The sequence below is a fragment of the Takifugu flavidus genome, chromosome 12 (genome assembly GCF_003711565.1).
Source record: "Takifugu flavidus isolate HTHZ2018 chromosome 12, ASM371156v2, whole genome shotgun sequence".
In the NCBI taxonomy this organism is placed as follows: Eukaryota; Metazoa; Chordata; class Actinopteri; order Tetraodontiformes; family Tetraodontidae; genus Takifugu; species Takifugu flavidus.
In genome coordinates, this window is record NC_079531.1 from 3,619,898 (window position 1) to 3,641,563 (window position 21,666).

At 44.2% G+C, this 21,666-nt stretch overlaps 4 protein-coding genes across 9 annotated transcripts; 2 read left to right on the top strand and 2 right to left on the bottom strand.

Annotated features, from left to right (window-relative positions):
- Positions 1-198: 198 nt before the first annotated feature.
- Positions 199-11,845, bottom strand: bicra (BRD4 interacting chromatin remodeling complex associated protein). 5 transcript variants are annotated; one of them, XM_057050615.1, is made up of 15 exons: positions 11,746-11,845; positions 10,024-10,069; positions 9,876-9,921; positions 9,127-9,192; positions 6,814-8,889; positions 6,444-6,626; positions 4,654-5,253; positions 4,311-4,497; positions 4,129-4,226; positions 3,910-4,044; positions 3,788-3,834; positions 3,546-3,694; positions 3,371-3,465; positions 3,168-3,273; positions 199-3,064 (listed from the first exon to the last, which is right to left on the bottom strand). In XM_057050615.1, exons 2-15 carry the CDS (start codon positions 10,062-10,064, stop codon positions 1,245-1,247), a joined length of 5,649 nt encoding a protein of 1,882 aa, XP_056906595.1. In that variant the 5' UTR covers positions 10,065-10,069; positions 11,746-11,845; the 3' UTR covers positions 199-1,244. The 5 variants fall into 5 exon arrangements, with proteins under 5 accessions (XP_056906595.1, XP_056906594.1, XP_056906593.1 ...); XM_057050614.1 differs by having other exon boundaries at positions 3,168-3,270; positions 6,444-6,632; XM_057050613.1 differs by having other exon boundaries at positions 6,444-6,632.
- A 539-nt stretch (positions 11,846-12,384) lies between these two features.
- On the top strand, positions 12,385-15,974 carry napab (N-ethylmaleimide-sensitive factor attachment protein, alpha b). The gene is made up of 11 exons (XM_057050624.1): positions 12,385-12,646; positions 13,417-13,496; positions 13,581-13,697; positions 13,774-13,820; positions 13,925-14,002; positions 14,091-14,146; positions 14,244-14,328; positions 14,425-14,529; positions 14,602-14,670; positions 14,766-14,816; positions 14,935-15,974. Exons 1-11 carry the CDS (start codon positions 12,420-12,422, stop codon positions 15,034-15,036), a joined length of 1,017 nt encoding a protein of 338 aa, XP_056906604.1. The 5' UTR covers positions 12,385-12,419; the 3' UTR covers positions 15,037-15,974.
- A 130-nt stretch (positions 15,975-16,104) lies between these two features.
- Positions 16,105-18,307, top strand: b3gnt2l (UDP-GlcNAc:betaGal beta-1,3-N-acetylglucosaminyltransferase 2, like). 2 transcript variants are annotated; one of them, XM_057050622.1, is made up of 2 exons: positions 16,105-16,541; positions 16,751-18,307. In XM_057050622.1, the coding sequence occupies exon 2, from the start codon at positions 16,868-16,870 to the stop codon at positions 18,113-18,115; it is 1,248 nt and encodes a 415-aa protein (XP_056906602.1). In that variant the 5' UTR covers positions 16,105-16,541; positions 16,751-16,867; the 3' UTR covers positions 18,116-18,307. The 2 variants fall into 2 exon arrangements, with proteins under 2 accessions (XP_056906602.1, XP_056906603.1); XM_057050623.1 differs by lacking the exon at positions 16,105-16,541 and adding an exon at positions 16,542-16,651.
- bckdha (branched chain keto acid dehydrogenase E1 subunit alpha) lies at positions 18,304-21,450 on the bottom strand. Its single transcript, XM_057050621.1, has 8 exons — positions 21,182-21,450; positions 20,196-20,372; positions 20,022-20,108; positions 19,852-19,960; positions 19,583-19,744; positions 19,305-19,511; positions 19,094-19,235; positions 18,304-18,975 (listed from the first exon to the last, which is right to left on the bottom strand). Exons 1-8 carry the CDS (start codon positions 21,293-21,295, stop codon positions 18,633-18,635), a joined length of 1,341 nt encoding a protein of 446 aa, XP_056906601.1. The 5' UTR covers positions 21,296-21,450; the 3' UTR covers positions 18,304-18,632.
- Positions 21,451-21,666: the final 216 nt, after the last annotated feature.

Below are 21,666 nucleotides of genomic sequence, written 5' to 3' on the forward strand. Positions count from 1 at the left end.
CCTCATCAGCCTAAACTCCTTTGCTCCTCCCAAACCCTGAACCTTCCAGGGAGAGGAACACACGAGGCAGAACTATTTTCCACTTCCATGCACCATCTGCTGGTTGTCCAAACACACCCCACCGTTCCCTTGTTACCTTCAGCACCTCCTCTTGAACAGTGGACTCCCTAAATGCACCATGAAAACCAAATTGCATGCTGTGTTTCATAAAAGAAGCAAGGTTTAATTTACAGTTTTACTAAATGTACATTTCTTTTTAAAAAGTGTCATTATACACAATAAATACAATACAAAATTAATCTGTAATACTATACTTCAAATTCTCTTACGATCTTTTTGTACATTGTTCCATTTCTATTTTACTGCTTGTGCTGTGTTTGTGTTTGAATTGTCCACCAGGATTTAAAAACACAATAAACACACAGGAGGCAGGGATACAGTGGCAGAAAAGTTGAACCGAACAGCCTGAGAACACAGAAAATGAAGAGTTAAAACTGGACTGCCCCCTGTTGACTGAAATGGATAACGCCTGCCTAAACTGGCTTCATAGAGGATAAATGTTTTATAATTTCATCTTCATGATTTATGAAAGCTTCACACATAGAGGATGGATGAGAACCAATTTCCTTGCATTTCTTTGATGTCCTGAAGTCAATTTCAAATGAAAACAACTCTCAAAATACCTCAACATGGTTATTCAGATCTTTTCTGCATAAATTCTGAAGAATTTAATTCCTGGCGTTGGTGATTTCTTCTTGAATAAGAGGGGATAACATGATGTTTTACAGTATAAACCTGGTGCTTCATAAGTAAGTGTTACCCAAATAGAAATGAACTGTATGAAGAGCTGCCTGATGCTCACTGCGACATGTTTAACTGGGGACAGGTACTTTTGTGAAAGGCCTCTGTGGAGACAGGTGCTCAGGTCACGTGACAAAAAGAAAAGAAAAAAAGGGGGGTGAATACTGAATTACAAACAAGGTATCAAAAAGTGAACAAGAAGTGGACATCATTTTCTGGCATTTCATTCTGACATGTGACTGGCTGGCTTATCGTCATGTCTCCATCTTAAAGACAACATTTCACCAACTCCTCAAGCTGTAAATTACTGACAAGCATGTTTAGACAATTCAAATTGACAAACAAAGCCAATGCAGTCAGGCAGAGTAGTATCGCTGTCCCTTTTTCACAGTGTCCCCGATGCCCTGCCTCCGTTTCTGTCTCTTAGCCGGGAGAAGGGGCTGTTATCTGCTTTGAGTTTGGGGCACCAGGCTGCCGTTGTGGCCGCGGCCACCAACCTGAGGGTGCTGGGCCAAAGAGGACGATGCAGAAGAGGGAAGAATTGAAGATCTGTGGGATGAGGCTGCAGAACTTCCGGGGCGCTGACTTTGGTGTTGGTGGGACCTGCTACTACCCCCTTTTATGTGATGCTCACGGGCGGTGGGCTCTTGCTGCAGGTTTAGGATGCTGTCGATGGCGCACTGCAGGTGTTGATTCAGAGAGTCGTCTGGAGGACTGCCGCTGGAAAAGCTAGCATTATCCATATCGGGGGAATCTGACTTGCAGCGTTTGGCGGGAAGCAAAGAGTCTCGCATAAAGGAAGGTTCAGGAGAAGGTGGCCCGGGGGCATGTTGGTCCATTCTAAATGTCCCACCTGCCCTATGTATATTTTTTGCACTTGCCTGCTTGTATTTGCTAACATCTGTTTCCTGGTCTGCGTGTTCTTCCATTCTGTCCTTGGCCACTTCTCTACTCAGGAGCTGCGGGAGGTGATGCTGTGTGGTTTTCATACCACAGCTAAACATCTCATCCATTTCATCTAGCCTATTCATGGCGCTCCCTAAGCGGCCCATTTCGTGGCTCGACTCCTTGTGCGTAGAGTCCCTGCCTCTCTTTTCCACCTTCACACTTGCTATCACTGTCCGCTCTGAAGGAGGAGACGAGGCTTTATGTTTTGTAGGTGACAGCGTGGCTTTGGGGTACGAGAAACTTTCCTCTCCTCCACCTGGGACACCGGGTCTGACCCGGGGACTAACATTTTCTCGGTAGGTTTTTCGAAGGGGGAGACGACACGTTTTCTGTGAGGGAGCAGTACTGGAGGCAGAGTTCTGTTTGACCCCGCCCGCGTCATCGTGATCCAATGTCCCATTCATTTGAGCGGTGGATGAGGAGGAAGTGGTGGTGGTCGTGGTGGTAGTGGAGGACGACAATGGCCAGCTGTGAGAGGTAGTGGAAGATGGAGCACCACTGTGGGGGACATTGCCTCTCATAGCTGGATTACACTGAGTAGTTACCATGGTGACTGATGAGGCAGAAGAAGCAGTACATACAGGGGACTGAGTTCTGATGACTGTAGGAGGCGATGATACACGATGGGACTCTGACTGTGGTGCAGCAACTTCAAACTGAGTCTGGGACATGGACTGGCTGCTCTGCAGAGATTGAGGCGTATGTATTGGGTCTAAGGCAGTGTTATGAACTACTTTACTGAACCCCGTTTGATCCTGCTTGATCTTGAGTTTCAAGCCAATTCGCCTGCGAGCTTCGTAGGTCTTGATTGGTGGTTTGCTGGTTCTCTGTGGCAGAGCGTCGTCGTCGTCCACCACTCGAGAGTTGAAAGAGGATGAGGACGTAGAGGATGACTGACTGAGAGAGGAGCTCTGATTAGTTGGTTCTGGCCTGCTTGCAGCAGCTGCAGGTGGAGGACAGCTGCTGGACCAGGACACAGAGGCGCCACCTCCGCCTTGCTTTATAACTAGTTTGGTAGGTGGAAAAGGGTTAGCACACGGAGCGGTAGTGGATGGTGGATGTGGAGCTGGGGTGGGACCCGGAGGAGGATTTGGGGTGTTGTTTAGATGAGGTCCGGGGGCAGGTGCAGGGGCAGATACAGGTACTGGAGCAGGTACTGGAACTGGAACTGGAACCGGATCGGGTGCAGGAGCGGGAGCAGGCGCGGGGACCATAGTACCCACGCTTCCACTCACTGAAGCAGGTTCAGCAGAAGATGTTTTCTGATGGGATGCGACTACTCTCTCGTACATGCGTACATTTGCCACAAACTCCTCTGCAAAGACATCAGCAGGATTATTTATAACTAACATAGTTACATTAACTGAAGATGAGCACAATAATAACATGCACAAACATGTCATAAACGTTGAGAATACCTGGTCTCTCCTTTGCCAAGACTTTGTCTTGACTAAGAGCAATCTTTTCTTCCTGAATGAACATCCGGTCTATCATCACCATCTCTGCTGAAGGGCCAAGTCTCTGCTCGGGTACGAGACACAAAATCCATCAGTTCAAAATCAATCCGACTCAAAAAGATAAGAACAACAAAGAGGCACTTTGTCTGGGTGTTAAAACTTACTTTTGACTCAGCAAAAAGCAGGTAGCGGTATTTGTCCAGCATGGCCTGGGTCCTTTTGAGTAGCTGACAGGAGACCTTCTCAAATTCATCATCCACTATGTAAAAGTAAGCAAATGGGTTATGAATGTGAAAATGTTAAAGGAGCACTGGACTGCAGTTTGATTGTTGAGTTTACCTCTTTGATAGTCTTGAGGAGAGTTGGCAGTTCCCTGGTAAAGATGGTAAGGCAGCAGTCGATGTAATGTGTCCTCAAAAGAGTGGAAAGGAGCACTGTAGTTGGGCTGTAGCACAGAACCCTGCTGTTTCCTCAGCTGTTCGAGCATCCTGTAGTGTTAAACAATGCAGAATTTAAAACTCAACTGTGGGGGAAAAAAGAAAGTAAAATAAGGAATACACTTCATTGCATGCGAGACACACCTGGCTTCTTTGCTGGGCTCGGCACTAAAAGGCATCTTGATAGTTGTCTGTAACATAAACAAACTGCCTCAGGTGCTGTGCAAAGAAGTAGGAGCTCTTTGTTAACATGCAGTGAAATTTACCTGAGTTTGTAATGTGGGTTGAGCCTGTGGAGCAGATATCTGAGTTAGATTTGCACCCAACACCTGTATCTGCACAGCACCTTTTCCTAGACTCAGACCTCCAACTGAGCTGATGACTCCTGGCTTTGGCTGAACCTGCAGAAATCAGCCAATTTATATATGAGCGATGACATTAATACATTTATGGAGTGGGTGAGGGAGGAATGTGGTAATAATCACCTGTGTAGGCTGTGTAAGGCTTACAGGAGTGACCGTTTGATTCACAATTGTTCCAGCTGACCCTTGGGCTCCTGAGAATATTTGCAATTCATTGGAGGCTGAAAAAGTCAACAGATCAAATCAGACAGGAAACGATGGGACTTCTGAAAAGTTCGGACATTTGCATTACAATACTGTCCAACCTGTAGCAGGAGTTGTCACAAGCACTGATGTAGGCTGCAACACCGAGGGAAGCTGGGCAGGAGGACCGGTGCTGTCTGATGATGCAATCACCACTTTGTCAGCAGGCACATCTTGCTGGGAGCTGAACTGACTGGTGGCCTGAGGCTGAGCAGGTTGCTTGGCCTGCAGCAGGATGCTCTGCTGGGCCTTAAAACACATCAGCTGTCTTACACATACTGTATTTTAAAGGATCTATTCTCGACAAATAAAACAACTGTTTCCCAGATGATGGGAGACATATTTTGTACACGGATTAAGAACGAGCTTTCATTGCATATTAAGACATTTGTGGCGTACTGGTACCTGATGCAGTTTATCCAGCAGCTGTTTCTGTTGTGGTGAAGGCTGTGTGATGCCAGACAGGGTTTGAATTTGTGCTCCTACTAATTGCAGGTGCTGCTGCTGCTCTGCTGTCAAGCAGTGGATGGGAATTGGGGGTTTGACAACACCAGGAGAAGTGCTCACAGGTGGAACCGTAAATTGGTGCTGTGCAGCTGATGCTGCGGGAGGCTTGGGTGACTGAGACACAGGAGGCATTTCTTGTTGAAAAGGGGCGGGCTGAGAAGGTGGCCTTGGCTGAGGCTGAACTTGAATGTGTGCCTGGGTCTGCTGTGGCTGGCCTTGTGTGGCCGTTTGGGGAGGATCAGTTATCTGATTATGGATAATAAAAAGCGGAGGGTGAGATGAAGGTGTGCCTGAGCGGGAGGGAGTTTGAGACTGTGGCTGAGAAGAATGGGGCTGCTGCTGTTGGTGCGGTGATTGGATCTGCTGGCTCAATGTGACAGGAGACTGGGAAGGCTGGGGACTGTCTGCCACTGGGGGTGCTGGGGTATGAGTGGTCAAGGCTGGAGAGGGGGACATGCCTTGGATCTTGATCGGCTGTTTATGTCCACTAGAGGGTACCTGAAGAAGCAGAATCACAGTGTATCAATATGGTTATACAACAATATTTAAATCCAGTAGCTTAACACCCACTCAGATAATTCTGCATGCACACAGCATAAAAGCTACTCAATGTGATTGTGACTCAATGCTTAGGAAATTGAGAGAAGCATAATCTAGTTGTAATAACAAATCAGACTTTAAGTAATAAATATTAATCATGTTTGAGGTGATCAAAAGTTGCTTGTTTAACATTTAAACTATAGATAACTTAAATACATAAATAGATGATAGTCGATTATTACACAATTCCAGTGAAAATAATAATATGAAAAAGATATGGAATCATTAACCAAGTCGACATACAATTACAGGATATTGTTAAAGCAACATTGAAGCAAAACAGTGAGAAACTTTGACGTAGAACCTTCTGATTCATTTTCTTGATTTGAGGTAAAGAATAGACACATAGTTAAAAAGGACAAAAATGGAAAGTTCACAAAAGCAAGAAGTCAGAATCTGGGCACGGGACCTCAGGCCTGTGATGGTGAATTAAAGGGTGCTCTGAAGCCTCTGGGGACTGGGGTGAGGGGAATGTGTAATTATTATTTTGTGGGATTGATATCATGAATTTGGTCACGGGACAAGTGCTGTAAGCACATAAGAATAAAAATGAAATGCAATTTTGAGAGGGGCAAGTGTATCGATCAGTCACTGGTCAATAATGCAGAAGATGAAGGTGAGTCTGTTGGCTCAAACATGGTAAGTGAGGTGATGCATTCAACTGTGGGTGTTAGTAAAGGTGTGAACTGCATTTGGGAGCATGGCAGCTCCAGTCTCAATTACAAGCATGGTCTTCAATATTGTGGTGTAAAATTAAAATGAGAATGCATTGAAACATACATGCAGAGTAAGTTCAACAGTTAAGTTAAAAACTTGCTCCTGATTGCCCAACTCAAGCACTGCAGACATGCAATCACTTAATATAGAATTCAATTATACGAACTACAGGAATGACCATGCATTTAAATAATGAAAGACATAGAATTGCAAGCAAATTATTACATTTACAGCTTAGGCATAGAAAATGTGAGAGGCAGAGAAAGAATACTTAATGCAGAAAAGTGCAGGGGGAAAGGTCAGATTCTCTAAAAAATGTGACAGCAGCAGCAACGAGTGGGTGGGGATCGACATGAAGGGGCATTTTCTACCTGATTTACCACTGCTGTCATGTGAGAAGGGCCTGGGGAAGGGTTGCTGCCCTGACCCACCCAGGAGTCAGTTAATTGAGTGTCATGGCCAGGGGCCGGAGCAGTGATGCTGTTGCTGCTGACGATTACAGATGCTGGTACGCCCACAGAGGGGGTGGACTCATTCTCTGTTTGGTGGTGCTGCTGCTCCTAACAGGAGTTTATTTACCATTTCGGGATAAGGAGGGGAGGGAGGAAGGAGAATGGAGGGAAGGGGGGAGTAAAATAGTAAACCAAAAAAGATCAGACCAAGATTTCACTCCATGCATGTTATTCATTGTTTAGAAAATGTAAACTGTACACAAAGTAATTCAACAAATGGAACACTGACCTGCTGCAGAAACATCTGCAGAGACTCTTGGCTCAGGATCATACTGGAGCCCTGGTTAGTGAAGAGCAACCTCCCTGGACTGTGCTGGGCCTGAGGGGGGACCAGCCCCACTGTCGTGACAGAGGTGGACACAGACATGGATGGAGAAGACGAGGGTACCGAAGTGGCCGTGGATACAGAGGAAGGTGGTTGCATGGCAAGGATAGAGGATTGTGGTAGATGCTGTGGAGTAGGATGGGCAGCTTGGTCTGTGGAGCTCCCAAGCACAGTGACACCTTCTCCAGACTGGTTCTGAGCCATTGTCACCGCTCCTGTACTGCTGTTACTGCTGTTGCTGGGGACTCCACCTGGTTGGGGTTGTAGGGCTGGCTGAAGACTGACTGCAGGGCTCAGCCCCTCCACCTGACTAAGCATAGTCAGGGAGTTTTGGATTGGCATTCCCTGTATTACTGTCTGTGCAGGACCTGATACTGTGTGGGTTTGTGTCTGGCTTTGATTCTGGGCCAAGGAGACGGGCATTTGGAAAAGGGTGGGTGTGCCCATTTGCCCAGGCTGGAGCTGGATGGGTCCAGAGAGGATGTGGGCGGCGCCGGGGTGGCCCTGTGAAGTCAATACCTGTCCCAAATTAATATTCTGATTTGCAGTTAAAATCTGGTTTGCTATTAGCTGTCCACCAGGACCCTGACTTGTAATGATGTGACCCCCTGGATGCTGGGTCAGGATCTGTCCACCTGCCTGTAACTGCGGCAGAAGAAACTGGTGATTCTGTCCTTGTAGAACTGTCTGAGAAGGAATGACAATGCTGCCTGTTTGGTTTAACAAGTGTACACTGAGGGGTTTGCCAGATGGTTGTGCTGCTTGTTGTTTAAACAAGGCTTGTTGGAACTGAGGCCCTTGTGTCGTTGCTTGAGTACTCAAGACCACGTTGGAGCCAGGCTTTCCCGTCAGAAAGGCTACATTTTGAGCAGTGGAAACCGGAATTTGCTGCAGCCCTAGCGCCTTGTGGGCATCGTTTTGCAGGGGCTGGGATGCTGGCTGAGGCTGCTGCTGCGGTTTGAAGAGTTTCGGTTGAATGGCTCCCCCCTGAGGAGGTTTAGGTTGAATTGGTGTTGGCGTGCGTTGAATGATAACATTTTGCATTATTTGGCCTTGAGTCTGTGTCTGGGGTCCAATGCCAGAACTTATTGGGGTACTACCAAAACCCACAATTCCAGTAGGAGCACTCATTGTACTGCTACTGTTTGTGCTGCTGACACAAACAGCTGGTCCATTTAAAGCTGGAGATCCCAACGTGGCTTTATGGCCTTGTATCAAAAGTCCACCCCCTGAACCTCCAAGCCCTGGTTGAGAACCAGCGGCTGATACCTCGGGCCCACTCTGGTGCAGCTGGTAACCACCCATAGCTTTAGCCAGGATCGGCTGTCCGGACTGACTGATGGTCATGACTGTAGGTTGACCCACGACCTGAATCTGTCCGATACCTAAATGTCCAGACTGACTCCCGTTCGGCAGAGCTTGAAGGCTCGAGATGGGTTGAAGGGTCACATTTCCCAGGCCGACAGGCTGCATAAATGGCTGAACACTAATGGCCTTGTTCATGACCTGGGGTTGAAGTTGAAGGCCCTGCTGAGCAAGCACTGATCCCAGCATATCAGCAGTAGCATTTGGAGGAGTGGCGGTGGCACTTGGGGTAGACCCTGGGAAAATTGCTGTTGCTCCTGCAACACCAACGCCTATGCCTACACCAACAGCAGTGCTTTCTGCCCCAGGGATACTGGCATCAGGCAGTGTCTGAACGACTTGCGTAAGGCCTGGAATTCCAAAGGAGCCCAGGTCCAATTCAGCTTCGGCTTCCTGGAGGCTTTGTTCTGTGATGTTGGCTTCGGCCAGACTTTGCTGCAGGATGTCACATGGCTCATGATTTGTCCCAATGCCATTGCTCCCACCTTCACCACCTGGAGATCCTCCAAGGATATCTTCATCTTCCAGAAAGTCCAGGTCAACACTGACCCTTGGCAAGCCTGAAGGCTCATTTGCTGACAGTTGGACCGCAGGCTGGACCTCTGGAACGTGGCCCTTCAAGAAAAGGATGGAACGAGATAGGAAAGTAAATTTCAATGACTAAACAGCAGTGTCATGCCCGCGAAGTGTGATCCTGTGAACGCTAAACGCAGACAAAGAAACCCCACATCAATACAGCAAATCAAAGCTTGTAGAGGATCATAATGTTAGTGAGAAAAGGGGTTATTTGAAAATGCATGCTACAGAGGCGCAGAGACTACAGAGGGAAGAGTTTTGGGGGATGTTACTCACCCCAGTGGTGGAGAAGAATGAGCTGGAGGGGTCGCTCGAACCATCCAAAAGGTCGTCAGTGTCCAACTACAGACATACCCAACCAGGACAGGACAGACAGAAATCAAAATCACCCAAACAAGCAGGCAAAAGCCACCAGGACAGAGACGCACAACCCATCAAAGAGGAGCAGGGCAAGGAAAGGACAGAATACAGTCGATAGAAATTAGATCGCAGAAACCAGCGCTAAATAAGCAACAGTGGAGCGACAGAATAACACAGGGTGGGGAAGTGTTAGTATGAGCATTTAAAATCTTAGCTAAATAAAAAAGAAAATGCAAGCCTCAGCCATAAAAAACATAATATTGGAACCAAAGAAGTTGCAAAATCAAAGTAAATGAAACCATCAAGTGACCCGTGCCTCTGCTTGCAATCATAGCTGATGAAAATGCAATTCACAACTTTCAACCTTTTGAGGATACATAAAGCATCATGCTCAGAAACATATGAACATTCTTCTATCTGCAGCCTAAACTGTGGCCAACTCTCTCCAAAATAGCTGTGCCACTTTGCTCAGCATTGCTGAAGCTATTTTCGCATAATACTAGAAATTTGCATGACGGGGGAACTCAAAGACGTGAGGTATAAACTCCACTGACACGGAAAGGCTTGAGGATAACATGGCCACTACTACGTGGGAGAGGAACAGCACCGTTTAGACTCACAATGAGGCATGTAAAGCCAATTAGGCTTTTGATTCTCATACTCACATGGGTCTCAGATCCATGAAGAAAGTCATTAAGAGCTTCTGGGTCACTGCAGAAGAAAGTAATATTGATTTAGTGCTAAAGATGACTGACAAAATAATGTTCCAACAAAAATTCATTGTGTCTGACATCTGTATCAGCGATGACTTACCAAATTACATCTAGAAGGCACCTGCCATCTTCATCATCCATGACAACTATTAGATACAGAAACAATTCCATTTAATCAATGTATTCTTTACATAAATCAACCACCTCCCACATTACAATTACAAACATATGCTTTAATATAACAGCTTTTCCCCTCACAACACAAATAAAAATGTTTAAACCCCATATTCATCATATATGTCAAGAGCCACACGACTGTCACTTTCAAATTTTGACATAGTGAATTTTTAATTTTATACGTGACTGTCCTATTCCATATTAGCTGTCATGCTATAAAGTATTAACATGTTTTTACAATTATTGTTCTGCCATGTTTCTAAAACATCAGTCTTTACTGTTATGAAATGCATCTACATATATTTATTAGCCAAATAATTCAGGAAATCTCAAAATATCCTTGTAGTAATTATAAAATATGTAATAATGCATTCTACTTTATACTGTCATTATAATTACAAAATCACTTCAAATTCTGGGTTCGATAACACCATCGTTTAATTAACAATTATAGGTTAAATAGTACAGGAAAAAGTGATATTTGGCCAAACAAATTTTGATAAATTAATTTCAACTGATTGGGATTATTTTCCAAACACCGTTTAGCTCTGCTTTCAGGCTATTCGTTCTGATTCAAACATTACAGATTATTGCTCTTGGGTATGAAAATTTTAAAAAGACTGCTGGATGTTGTGGACTTAAATAAGTGACACTGCAGAAAGTGTAACGTCTTGAACAATAATCAATGTTAAATACAAAGCCACGCACATATAATACACTATGCCTTGACACATTAAATACGACTATTGTAAAGTGATGTTATGTTTTCTGCACTTGGCCAACAGCGGATGGCAACAGACAACAAACTGAAAAAGCGCGGTTTTCGCGCAGTTTAGGAAGAATCCGCTGCAAGCTTGCTGCTGAAAGCGAGACTGCGTGGTGCATCTCTCCACCGACGCAACAATCTCCACTCATACACCCAAAAGTGCCTATGAGAAGGAACATCATTTTCCACCTCTAAAAGACTAGGGATGATAGGCATTGCTCAGAGATCGCAGAAGCAGTACGCAGGATATGAATGGAGACCCTGCAGGCGGCTTGCAACATGCTAGCTGCTGTTTTCAAAGAGGTTTGCATGGATATTATGTCGACACCTTACAACACATCATGTATAACAGTTTTGTTAGTGACTTAAGGCTCTGGTGTGACAAAACGTGTCGGTTCAAACCATAGTTTCACTTTTCCTTTGAGATTTTTTTGATCAACTGGGTTAGATTTCGTTACCCTGCCTTGCTAGCCTGCTTAGCCAACCAGCTATCAACAAGACGTATAGCTAGCTTGAGCATTTGACATTCAAAACAAACCACTGTGTGGCAAAATTTAAACAATCAAACGGTACATTGGCAGCAAAATTCAGCCAAGACAGTGTGGCGATTTTTGGTTAGACGTGTAAACGCGACTGCGTAGCGAGCTATCTATCTCTTCTTGCAAGCAAAATATGAGTTAATGTTGGAATACTCTTGGATAAGGGGGGTATGCTTGGGAATTCGTTGGAAAATTACTATGTTTACCAGGTCGCACAGTAATGGGGCGTTTCGATTGCAGTAGGCGTGCATTTCGCGGGTTCATTGCAGTACGCGAATATTGCAGCGTTTGCGCAGTTATTCGGATTTATAGAGAAATTGCTACATTGTAACAAACTCACCCGAGATGATAGAGGTGCAGGCAGCGCGGGGTCTCCAGGACAGCCTCGCACGGGCTGCTGTACAGGACCCAACTACAGACAGGAAACGGGGGACTTTCTTTTTGCCTGAATGAAATCCGTGTGTGTTGTCAACACATAAACTCCCTCTTTTACGGTGTACAAAATCTATTTTTGTACTAATTGTTCACCTAAGATAGAAGGGCTTTTAATGCATTTTTGGTTATTGAACGATGGTTATTCTAAAACACAATAGAATTGATAAACTAAGCCAATTAAAAGGCTTTAGCTGCAATCGAAAACAAATGTTTTTAAAAACGTACATTTTTGTCAACGCTTATTAATTAATGACCAGAACAGCAAAAAAGAAGGAATTTGCAGCAATGATAATATAAGACGCTCACTACTAACCACCAAGAATACGTTTAAGTTAAAAACGAATGACAATACACGAATAAATTTAATGTTGACATGCTCGCATAAGGGAGCGAAAGTGTTTATCATAACAGTAAATCGTTGTTTAACTTTCACTTCGAATCACCCCTCTTTCGTTTTCAAACGCTGTCATCAACATGTTTATTATTTTGTGCCGACTATGCAAAGGTGCGGAGTTTATTTGTAAGAGTAACGTTGAACGCAGCATCCTTTTCGTCGCTCCCGAGTCACATGACACGGGTATGACAGGCTGCTTTGCGGCTGATGACGTGACACGGCTAGCCAACCCATTGCTGTTAGCACAACTGAAGCGAGTTTGTTCACTTTCGCAGTTCTTCGCTCTTCCCAGAAATCACCACAGAGCAAAGAAAATGGACAATAGTGGCAAAGAAAAGGAGGCCATGGCTTTAATAGCTGAGGCAGAAAAGAAAATGAGATCGTCACAGTCGTTTTTTGGAGCACTGTTTGGGTGAGCATGTCATGGAGTTACTGTTTTGACGATTCTGTCAAGCTAAGGGCCAACCAGGCAGAATAATTTTAGAACCAAACAGATTATAAAACAGGTTAAATGCAGTCTTAATTCGATTGTACTAGGTCCTTTATGTCAAACCATGCAGCATTACACTATTATGTGTTCTGCTAATGTCGCAGACGCCGCTACTTCGATGTAAGTTAGCTGGGTTGCCAATAGAGCTCTGGATGGCATCTAAACACCTTGGTGAATTTATAAACATGAAAAGCTATGTAGACCGAACAAATTACTCAATACTTGATTGTGTATAGGATCACTTTGTGACTGAGGCTTATTTCACAAGTCGTGTTACATTTAATGAACCTTAGTGTACTAAAGTGAATAATAAGCAACATTGTTGTGTATATAGCGCCACCCAGTGGTTGACGAGTATAGACAGCAATCAGAACCTTCGTAATAATTCAAATATTTACACTATTAAAGTGTGATTTGTGTGTTTTAAATAGGTTTATAAGATTCACTCATGTACCATAGATTAGATAAACATCTATAAAAAAGTAAAAATTCTTAGCAATATAATTTTTAAATTGTATAAGTCACTGCACTGGAATCATTGTTATTGTTTAGCCTTATGTCTTAATAGTAATTAATAATATTTTATGGCTTTATGAAGTGACTGAACATCCATTGTCCCACAAAGTTATTCTGCGTGACCCTTCCTATATGATCGGCATGAATGCTGTTGTAATTAAAGTCCTCTTGTACAGGGGATCCTCCAAGATGGAAGAGGCCTGTGACTTGTATGTGCGGGCTGCCAACATGTACAAAATGGCCAAAAATTGGTGTGGTAAGAACTATTTTGTTTCCCCTCTGAGTTAATATATGTGATAATCTATGTGCAACGGTCTAAACATGAGAATTTGTTTTCCAGCTGCGGGAAATGCCTTCTCTGAAGCTGCACGGCTCCATCTGCAGATGCAGAGCAAACACGATGCTGCTACTAACTTCATAGATGCTGGAAATGCCTTCAAAAAAGCAGATCCACAAGGTAATGACTACTTATCACCATTCTGGAGTTATGGCTGAATATTTTACCCATATATACTTTTTTTTTTGATCAACAGAAGCTATAAACTGCCTAAACAGAGCTATTGAGATATACACTGATATGGTGAGTCTAGCAGTGAGACTGGCCATGGAACCTTTTAAGCCTATATATTTTTATAGCTATATATGCAATGCCTTTGTTTATTTCTAATAATTTTTGGGTTCTAGGGACGCTTCGTCATCGCAGCCAAACATCATATGCACATCGCTGAAATATATGAGACAGAGCTGATTGACGTTGATAAGGTCTGCAAAGTTCTGCTACAAAACTAATTGTGACTAAAGTAAAACACTGTTCATGTCCTGTAATATTTCTCCCCTCCTTCCTTTACAGGCCATTGCCCATTATGAACAAGCAGGAGATTATTACAAAGGTGAAGAATCTATCAGGTGACTTTCTCTTGCATTTTTAATGAGGTGTTCCTCGCCTTGCCACACTGTTGTCAAAACATGGACTGTGAATAGCGTCTCTTTTTTTTCTTTTCAGTTCAGCAAACAAGTGCCTCCTGAAAGTAGCCACTTATGCAGCACAGTTGGAGCAGTACCCAAAAGCCATCGAGATCTTTGAACAGGTGTGAGGATGCTGACCAGCAAACATCGGCTCAGTTGTTGTTGTGATACGGCCTGAATTCACCTGTTCACTGAAGAGTGTCCACCTGTGATTTCAGGTTGGAACCTACGCTATGGACAGCACACTTCTCAAATACAGTGCCAAGGATTACTTCTTCAAGGCAGCACTCTGTCACTTCTGTGTAGACATGCTGAACGCAAAAGTAAACCATAACACAACTCTTGTCTGTGTTCATGGAAGCCACACGTCTAACTCTCACTCCCCTCTTTAAAAGCTTGCAGAGCAGAAGTATACAGAAATGTTTCCAGCCTTCTCGGACTCTCGAGAATGCAAACTGTTGAAGGTACGCTTTGTTTTTGCTTCAGTATGAAATATACAGTGATAACGACGGACGGATAGACTTGGTAAAAATGGGTTCTATTTATCACATTACAACAGAAACTTCTAGATGCCTACGAGGAGCAGAACGTGGATGCCTTCACTGATGCGGTCAGTCCATATAAGTCGACTTTCATCAAAATAACAGCACCCTATACTGTTTGCAATATTTGACACAGCCATTACCTCACCTCCACCATAACTAGTATTTCTCCTGTTGTGCTGGCAGGTGAAGGAATATGACACCATTTCCCGGCTGGACCAGTGGCTCACCACAATGCTCCTGCGCATCAAGAAAACCATACAGGATGAAGAGAACGATCTCTGTTGACTTTCTTCCATCCTTGTCCTCATTCCCTCAGCAAAAGTCTTGCATCCTTCTTTCTGCCTTGAGCCTCTCGATTCCATTTTAGCACCATCTGTAACTGACCAGTGGCCCCATTATTATTATTCACAGACATGTTTTCCCTCCTTCTATATGTTAGATGTGTCTCTTGAACCCATTTGATGTCTCAGTGCTGCAGATATGGACACTAGTGCACACTGCCAAGAGAATACTACATTTATTTTATGATAGAGCCACTGGTCAGGTGTGTATTTAAATAAAAGGGTGCAGTACCAAATATTAATTTCAGGAAATTCTGGAATTTCAGGATGCCGACACTTTAAGCCTGTTTTCAATAATATTAGAATTATTTTTGAAAATAATTAGCATCTTTGATCAGATGTTATGATATATGCCTGCGTAGAGGCGAGCACTGCCATTTGGTTTTGGTGCTTGCGTGAGATCACAGCGAGGCGTCTCTAATTAATTATCATCCTGGCTGAATAAGGAGTTTCAGAGGTTCAACAAGGTTTCATCTGCCTTAAGGCTCTCAGGACCTGAACAGTGACCAGATTTGACTCACACAATTAAAACTGAGAAATGTCATCATTTATTTTCAGTACAAAGTGCTTTTACTTTTATTAAACAAGTGTCTAGCCTTTGCATGGTTGTGAATGAAAAAACTTAGCAAAATTTTCCCTGATGTGGATGAGTTACTTATCAACTAGTTGTGATTATTTGGTCTGTCTTGTGTTTCTGTCCAATTCAGGCTGGAAAAAACCTTTTCAGTCGACATAGGATGCAATAAGAAAAAGAAATTAGCTTTACAGATCTGAACACTGTGCTCACCTGATAATGTTTTTACCAGCGAGTGTGTCTTAAACCATTTGTACATTTGTGTTTGTTTCCTGTCAGATGTTTAAATAAATCTCTTGGACACAGCAGCTGGATCACATGCCAGCTCTTATGAGTTTTGATCTAAGTCAAGCATACAAGGATTGCATCATTTGATTTAGAAAAGGAAATTGTGCTTTCTAAAAACACATGGAACAGAAAAGACATCAAATTGATGTAAAGAAAAAAGGCTCTGCTTTGGCGCCCCCTACCGGTGGATACTCAAATGCTTAAAATGTATCGAGGTCTGAGATTAAAGCCGACTTCTGAGAATAATAAATAGGATGTATTAGGTATGCACCTACAGAAAATGCATCAAATAACGTATTTGTCTCTATAGAAAGAAGTTAACGTCAACTTTTTAAATAGGTGTTTGTATGTACCGTTTTGAAGGACGCTTGTCGGAACCCGCAGATCGGTGGAAATTTTGTGAAAAGTTGTGTGAGGTGTGCGAGCTCATCACCTGCCTTCACATGTGTCTGCTCCACTCACGACCGAGCCGACGTCATTAAAAAAAAAAGCCGGGCCTGGAAAACCAAATGATGCGGGTTTGCGCACCTGCGTCCCCGATCCCATTTTGTTGCGTTGAGCTTCTGGCGGGTGTGCCTTCATCTCAGGTGAGATAAGACCTTTGCTAAACATGTTTGTCTTTATGGCAATTTGATGAGATGGTTGCAGGAGGTAACGACGGGTTTTCTCAACACGATGCCTCGTTCGAGAGGACGTTGTAAGGCCTTCTGTTGCGTTGTTCTGTCAATGTAAAATGAAATGATGGCGTTTCAACATGTTCTGAAGCTCATTGTGAGGATCCATTATTGTTTTGCAGATGCTGGTTCTGGTCTGTGTAGTTTTCTCTGCAGTGACCTCTTGTGCCACTCACTAAAGAGTCCAGCTGAGTATAAAACAGTCCACCAGAGCGCATTTTTTTCAAACCTTCACCCCAATGAAGCCCGTAAAAAACATCACCGCTGTAGCTTTCCTGGTAACAGTTGTCTTCATCTTCTACTCCACCTTGTACCTGGAGAGGACCCACAAGGGCAAGTTGGATGTGCAGCAGTTCCGAAGCCTCTGGATCCAGGAAGGCGATGTGAAAACCTCTACTCCGGCAATGGCCACTGTCTCAATTACTCCGAGTTTGTCCATCTACAACAAGCTCAGACGGGCCATCCCTCAGAACGGGGCATACTGGAACCGTCTGCTTTACTCCACCATCAAACAAGTGGAAAATGGAAAGAATCCATTCAGCCGGGACTCTGACTGGTCTCGCTGCAGGGAGTCAAACCAGGAGCTGTTAAAAACCAACATTCACGACCTCCTTTCGTATTCTTCCATCCTGCAGGATTTTCTCCAGATTATGAACTGCAGGTCCCCCCCACTGTTGATCAACCAGCCCAACAAGTGCACCAGTGGCAGAGGGGCCGAAAACCAGACCCTCCTGCTCTTTGGCATCAAATCGGTTCCAGGTAATTTTGAGCAGAGGCAAGCTGTGAGGAAGACTTGGGGCCAAGAGGGCCTTTTCCAGAAAGGCCTGAGGGTGCACACGCTGTTCCTCCTGGGCCAATCTTCTCAGGGTGACCTTGACCCACTGTTGTCTTTTGAATCCCAGTACTTTGGAGACCTCCTGCTGTGGGACATACAAGAATCCCTGCTCAACCTGACTCACAAACTGAATGCTTTTTTTGAGTGGACACTGAACCACTGTCCTCAGGTCTCCTTCATCTTCAGTGGGGATGATGATGTTTTTGTAAATTCTCCAGCTTTATTTACCTTCCTGGAGTCCCTGGAGCCTTCAAAAGCCTCTCACCTATATGTCGGACAGGTCCTAAAGGCGTCAGTCCCCTTCAGGGACCCAAAAAACAAATACTACGTTCCCCTGAGCTTCTATGATGGCTCGTACCCTCCTTATGTGGGCGGAGGTGGTTTTGTCATCTCTGGAAAGCTGCTGCGGCCTCTGGCTTCTGTTTCACGCATCATCCCTCTGTTTCCCATGGATGATGTGTACACAGGTATGTGCCTTCAGGCTGTGGGAGTTTCTCCTGTGGAAAACTCTGGCTTCAAGACCTTCGATATCAAGGAGGAAGACCGAGAGAACCTGTGCGTGTACAAAAACCTCATCCTGATTCACCAGCGGTCCCCACAGCAGATAAAGAAGCTGTGGAACGGCATTCACAACCCCCTGCTGACCTGTTGAAAATGACCGGATGAGATGGGAACATTTAATCTGCGGTGTTTATTTTTCTGTCGTTTACCTGGTGTTTGGGATTTGTTTTCCATTTTCATATTGAGGATAATGTCAAAGTCAAAACTTCACGTTTTATTCTTGCAAACTAATCCGTCACCACGACTCAGTTCAGTTTCGATTAAAATAAGCAAAACAACTGAATTTTCACAGTTTATTTTCCACAAAATGTCAACCGTGTAACATAAATTTGGGGATTAAGGGAGTGTGTAACAAAAACACCTACAGCATCTGTCAAACATGAGTGGAAAGGAGAATGGACACACCTGCTGGCTGACCTTAAAAACTTAACAGACTTCTTTCACGCTTACATGGAAGTAATACAGGTATTTAAGGCACCAAAATCCATCCATCAAGTATGTTACAATTTTTTGCTCTCCGTTTTGTGCAGAAAACCTGAAACTACTTTATAAATGCAGTCAGCAACAGTTCATCCCAGTACCACCAGAATAAACCCTCCATTAAGGGCTTACTTTTCATACAGGTCGACAGGGTAGTGCTCTTTGTACTGCTGCACATGCCTCCACATGGATTCTTTCTGCTTGTTCAGAGTGGGTATCATCTCGTCGTACACGTCGGTAAAAAGGAGTTCAGGGTTGGGCTTTAGGCGCTTCTCCGCTTTTTCAAAGGCTTCCATCACAGTCTTGCGGGACTGCTTCCTCCAGCTCCTCTCGTCGTCCTCGCTCCACCATCCGCGGGCTGTCATGTAATGCCTCAGTCTCGAGATGGGGTGATCCTGCTTGTCCCAGTAGTTCACCTCATCCACCGAGCGGTAAGCCGAGCTGTCGTCACTGGTGCTGTGGTGGCCAATCCTGAGGATATGGGGAAAACAAATAAAGCTAATTAACACGAAAATATGTTTTACAGACCAACCATTTATAGTCTGTTAACAGTTTGCTTAATTTTCATATATAGAGAACATCAACTAACCTGTAGGTCATAGCCTCAATGAGGAAAGGCTGGTTTTCAGCCACAGCCCTGCGGCGCGCCTCCTTCGTGGCATTGTACACAGCAAACACATCGTTGCCATCGACCCGGATAGACAGCATGCCGTAACCCGGACCGCGAGCAGCTGCGAAATACGACAGTGAATTAAGTGTGTTCACGAGAGCAGCTGCGGATCATCTCTGAAGCTTGGTACCTATGCCGTCTCCTCTGTACTGCTCATTGGTGGGAGTAGAAATAGCGTAGCCATTGTTACGACAGAAGAATATCAGCGGGCACTCGAGGGTGGCGGAGAAGTTGAAGCCAGCGTGTGCGTCTCCTTCGCTGGCCGCACCCTCCCCAAAGTAGCAGATGACGGCACGGTTCATGTTTTGTCTCTTAAATGCATATGCAGCTCCAACCGCTGGAAGATGAAAAGAAATTTTCATGTGTGACTGTCAATTACTGCCAAGCAAACTTTGAGTTACAACTCACCCTGAGGAATCTGAGTGGCCAGAGGGGAGGAAATGGTGACAAAGTTCAGGTCTTTGGAACCATAGTGGACGGGCATCTGCCGGCCCTTCCCAAGGTCATCGGCGTTAGCATAGCACTGAGCCATGAACAAATCCAGAGGAAAGCCCCGGTACATCAGCACCCCTGCAGGGCCAGGGCAAGAATTACAACACTGCTCGTGGGGTAGGGAAAAGGTTTAAAAACCTTTAGAAGAAAATGATCAGGTAGAAAGAAATTAAGTAAATTCTTACCAGCTTCTCTGTATTGACCAAACACTAAATCATTTGGGTCGAGAGCAGAGGCACTGCCAATATGTGTCCCCTCTTCACCATAGTTGGTCATGTAAAAGGAGATGCGGCCCTGCAACGCAAATATTTAGAACATTTTTCAGCTTTTCCAGGATCCAAGAGCAGAAACTCACCTGTCTCTGCGATTCGTAGAGAATGCGATCCATTGTGTTTAGCAGAGTCATCTTCTGGTAATAGTTCAAAACTGTTTCTTTGGGAAGCTGAGGAGCAGTAAACACACACAAAAAATAAGCTTTAGGACACTGGATGTGTTAAAGTGACCAGGAAGGGAAGTGAGTCGAGCGTACCTGAGGGTCTTGGGAGGGGTTGATGATATTTCCCTGTCTATCCATGACCCGGTATATTGGGATTCCAGAGATAACATTAGGCTGGATAAACTCAAGGTTGTCCACAAATTCGGCTGATGCTCCTGGAAACTGCGGCTTCTCCAGCGATGAGTCAAAGGGCTGCTGCAGTTTTGCAGACTAAGAAATTAAATACAAGCTCTATTTAAGAACAACAATATATTGTCATTGCAACAAAGGATGACACTAGAAAACAGAAAAATTAAATGTATTCTTTTTAAATGACATTTAAAGTCGTCATTGGCTGTTTGGCTTTAGATAGATGTTGCCAATACACTTCCATACCGATGTGGCATCAAGAGTCAATGTTACACAACTACAGCAATAAAACTTCAATATTAATTTTATCAACTGTTAAAAAATTAAAGTTTTAATCCGGTTTCCACTTCGCATGACGATTATTTCGACGTCACCGCCGATGGTACGTTTTCGCCTCACGCCCCTTTGATCCACCAATGGGAACTAACCATCAAATACTTTAGCCTGCTAGCTAGCAGTCAACAATCACAACAAACACAAGGTGCAACTACGTCAGGATCAATAATTATTTTTAGAACAAACAACAGTTGACCTATATCATGCAGATATCAGAAACACTTCGCAGCATACACTGCGGAGTCAGAGAACTCGATAACCGATATAAGACCTTGATCATAATATAAGCAAGGTTGTCATCTTATCTAGCTAGCTAATTGCCGAAGATCGGATTGCAACGGTGATATGTGGAGCTTCGACGACCTCACAAATGTATTTTTCAGCTTGGCTGCCTGTTTACGTGGATACTTAATTCCACTGTGTTGGGCAATTTAATAAATAACGTACGGGTTAGGTTGTACTTGCATTAACTTTAGCTTTAAATTCGCCAACCCATTTCCATTGCACACAGCTTAATGCGAGCAGGATATTGGAGTAATTTCCCCATAACTCACACTGATCCTGAAGGATCGATGCTGAATTAGTCTCGACGTCTTCAGTCCTGCCGCTTGACGGGCTGCGGTGAAACAAACTTCATACATTCTGTTCATAGTTTTCAGAGCCGCCATCTGTGCTTCGACTTAACCGGCTCTCCGGTACTTGGACAATTTATGTGAAAAGAGTCCCACAAAAACAGCAAGCAACAAGCACGATACTGGCTGTTTGGTGTCTGCACAAAATTAAAGCACTACCTCACACTGTCAGATTTCCTTTGCGCATGCGCAGAAAAGTGTGTCGACTTCGGCAACAACCTACGGCAACTCAACTTGGACAAACTTCAGTGTTCGATGTGTTGCATAATGTCAGTGGAACACGGAACCAGCTCTGCAATATCAGGAAATAGATATTGCTTTGATGAGGGTTTTTTTTGGCTACTTCCCCAAAAATAAATTTGACATTGTTAACCTTATCATTTTATAGGGGAATTTTTATATTTATA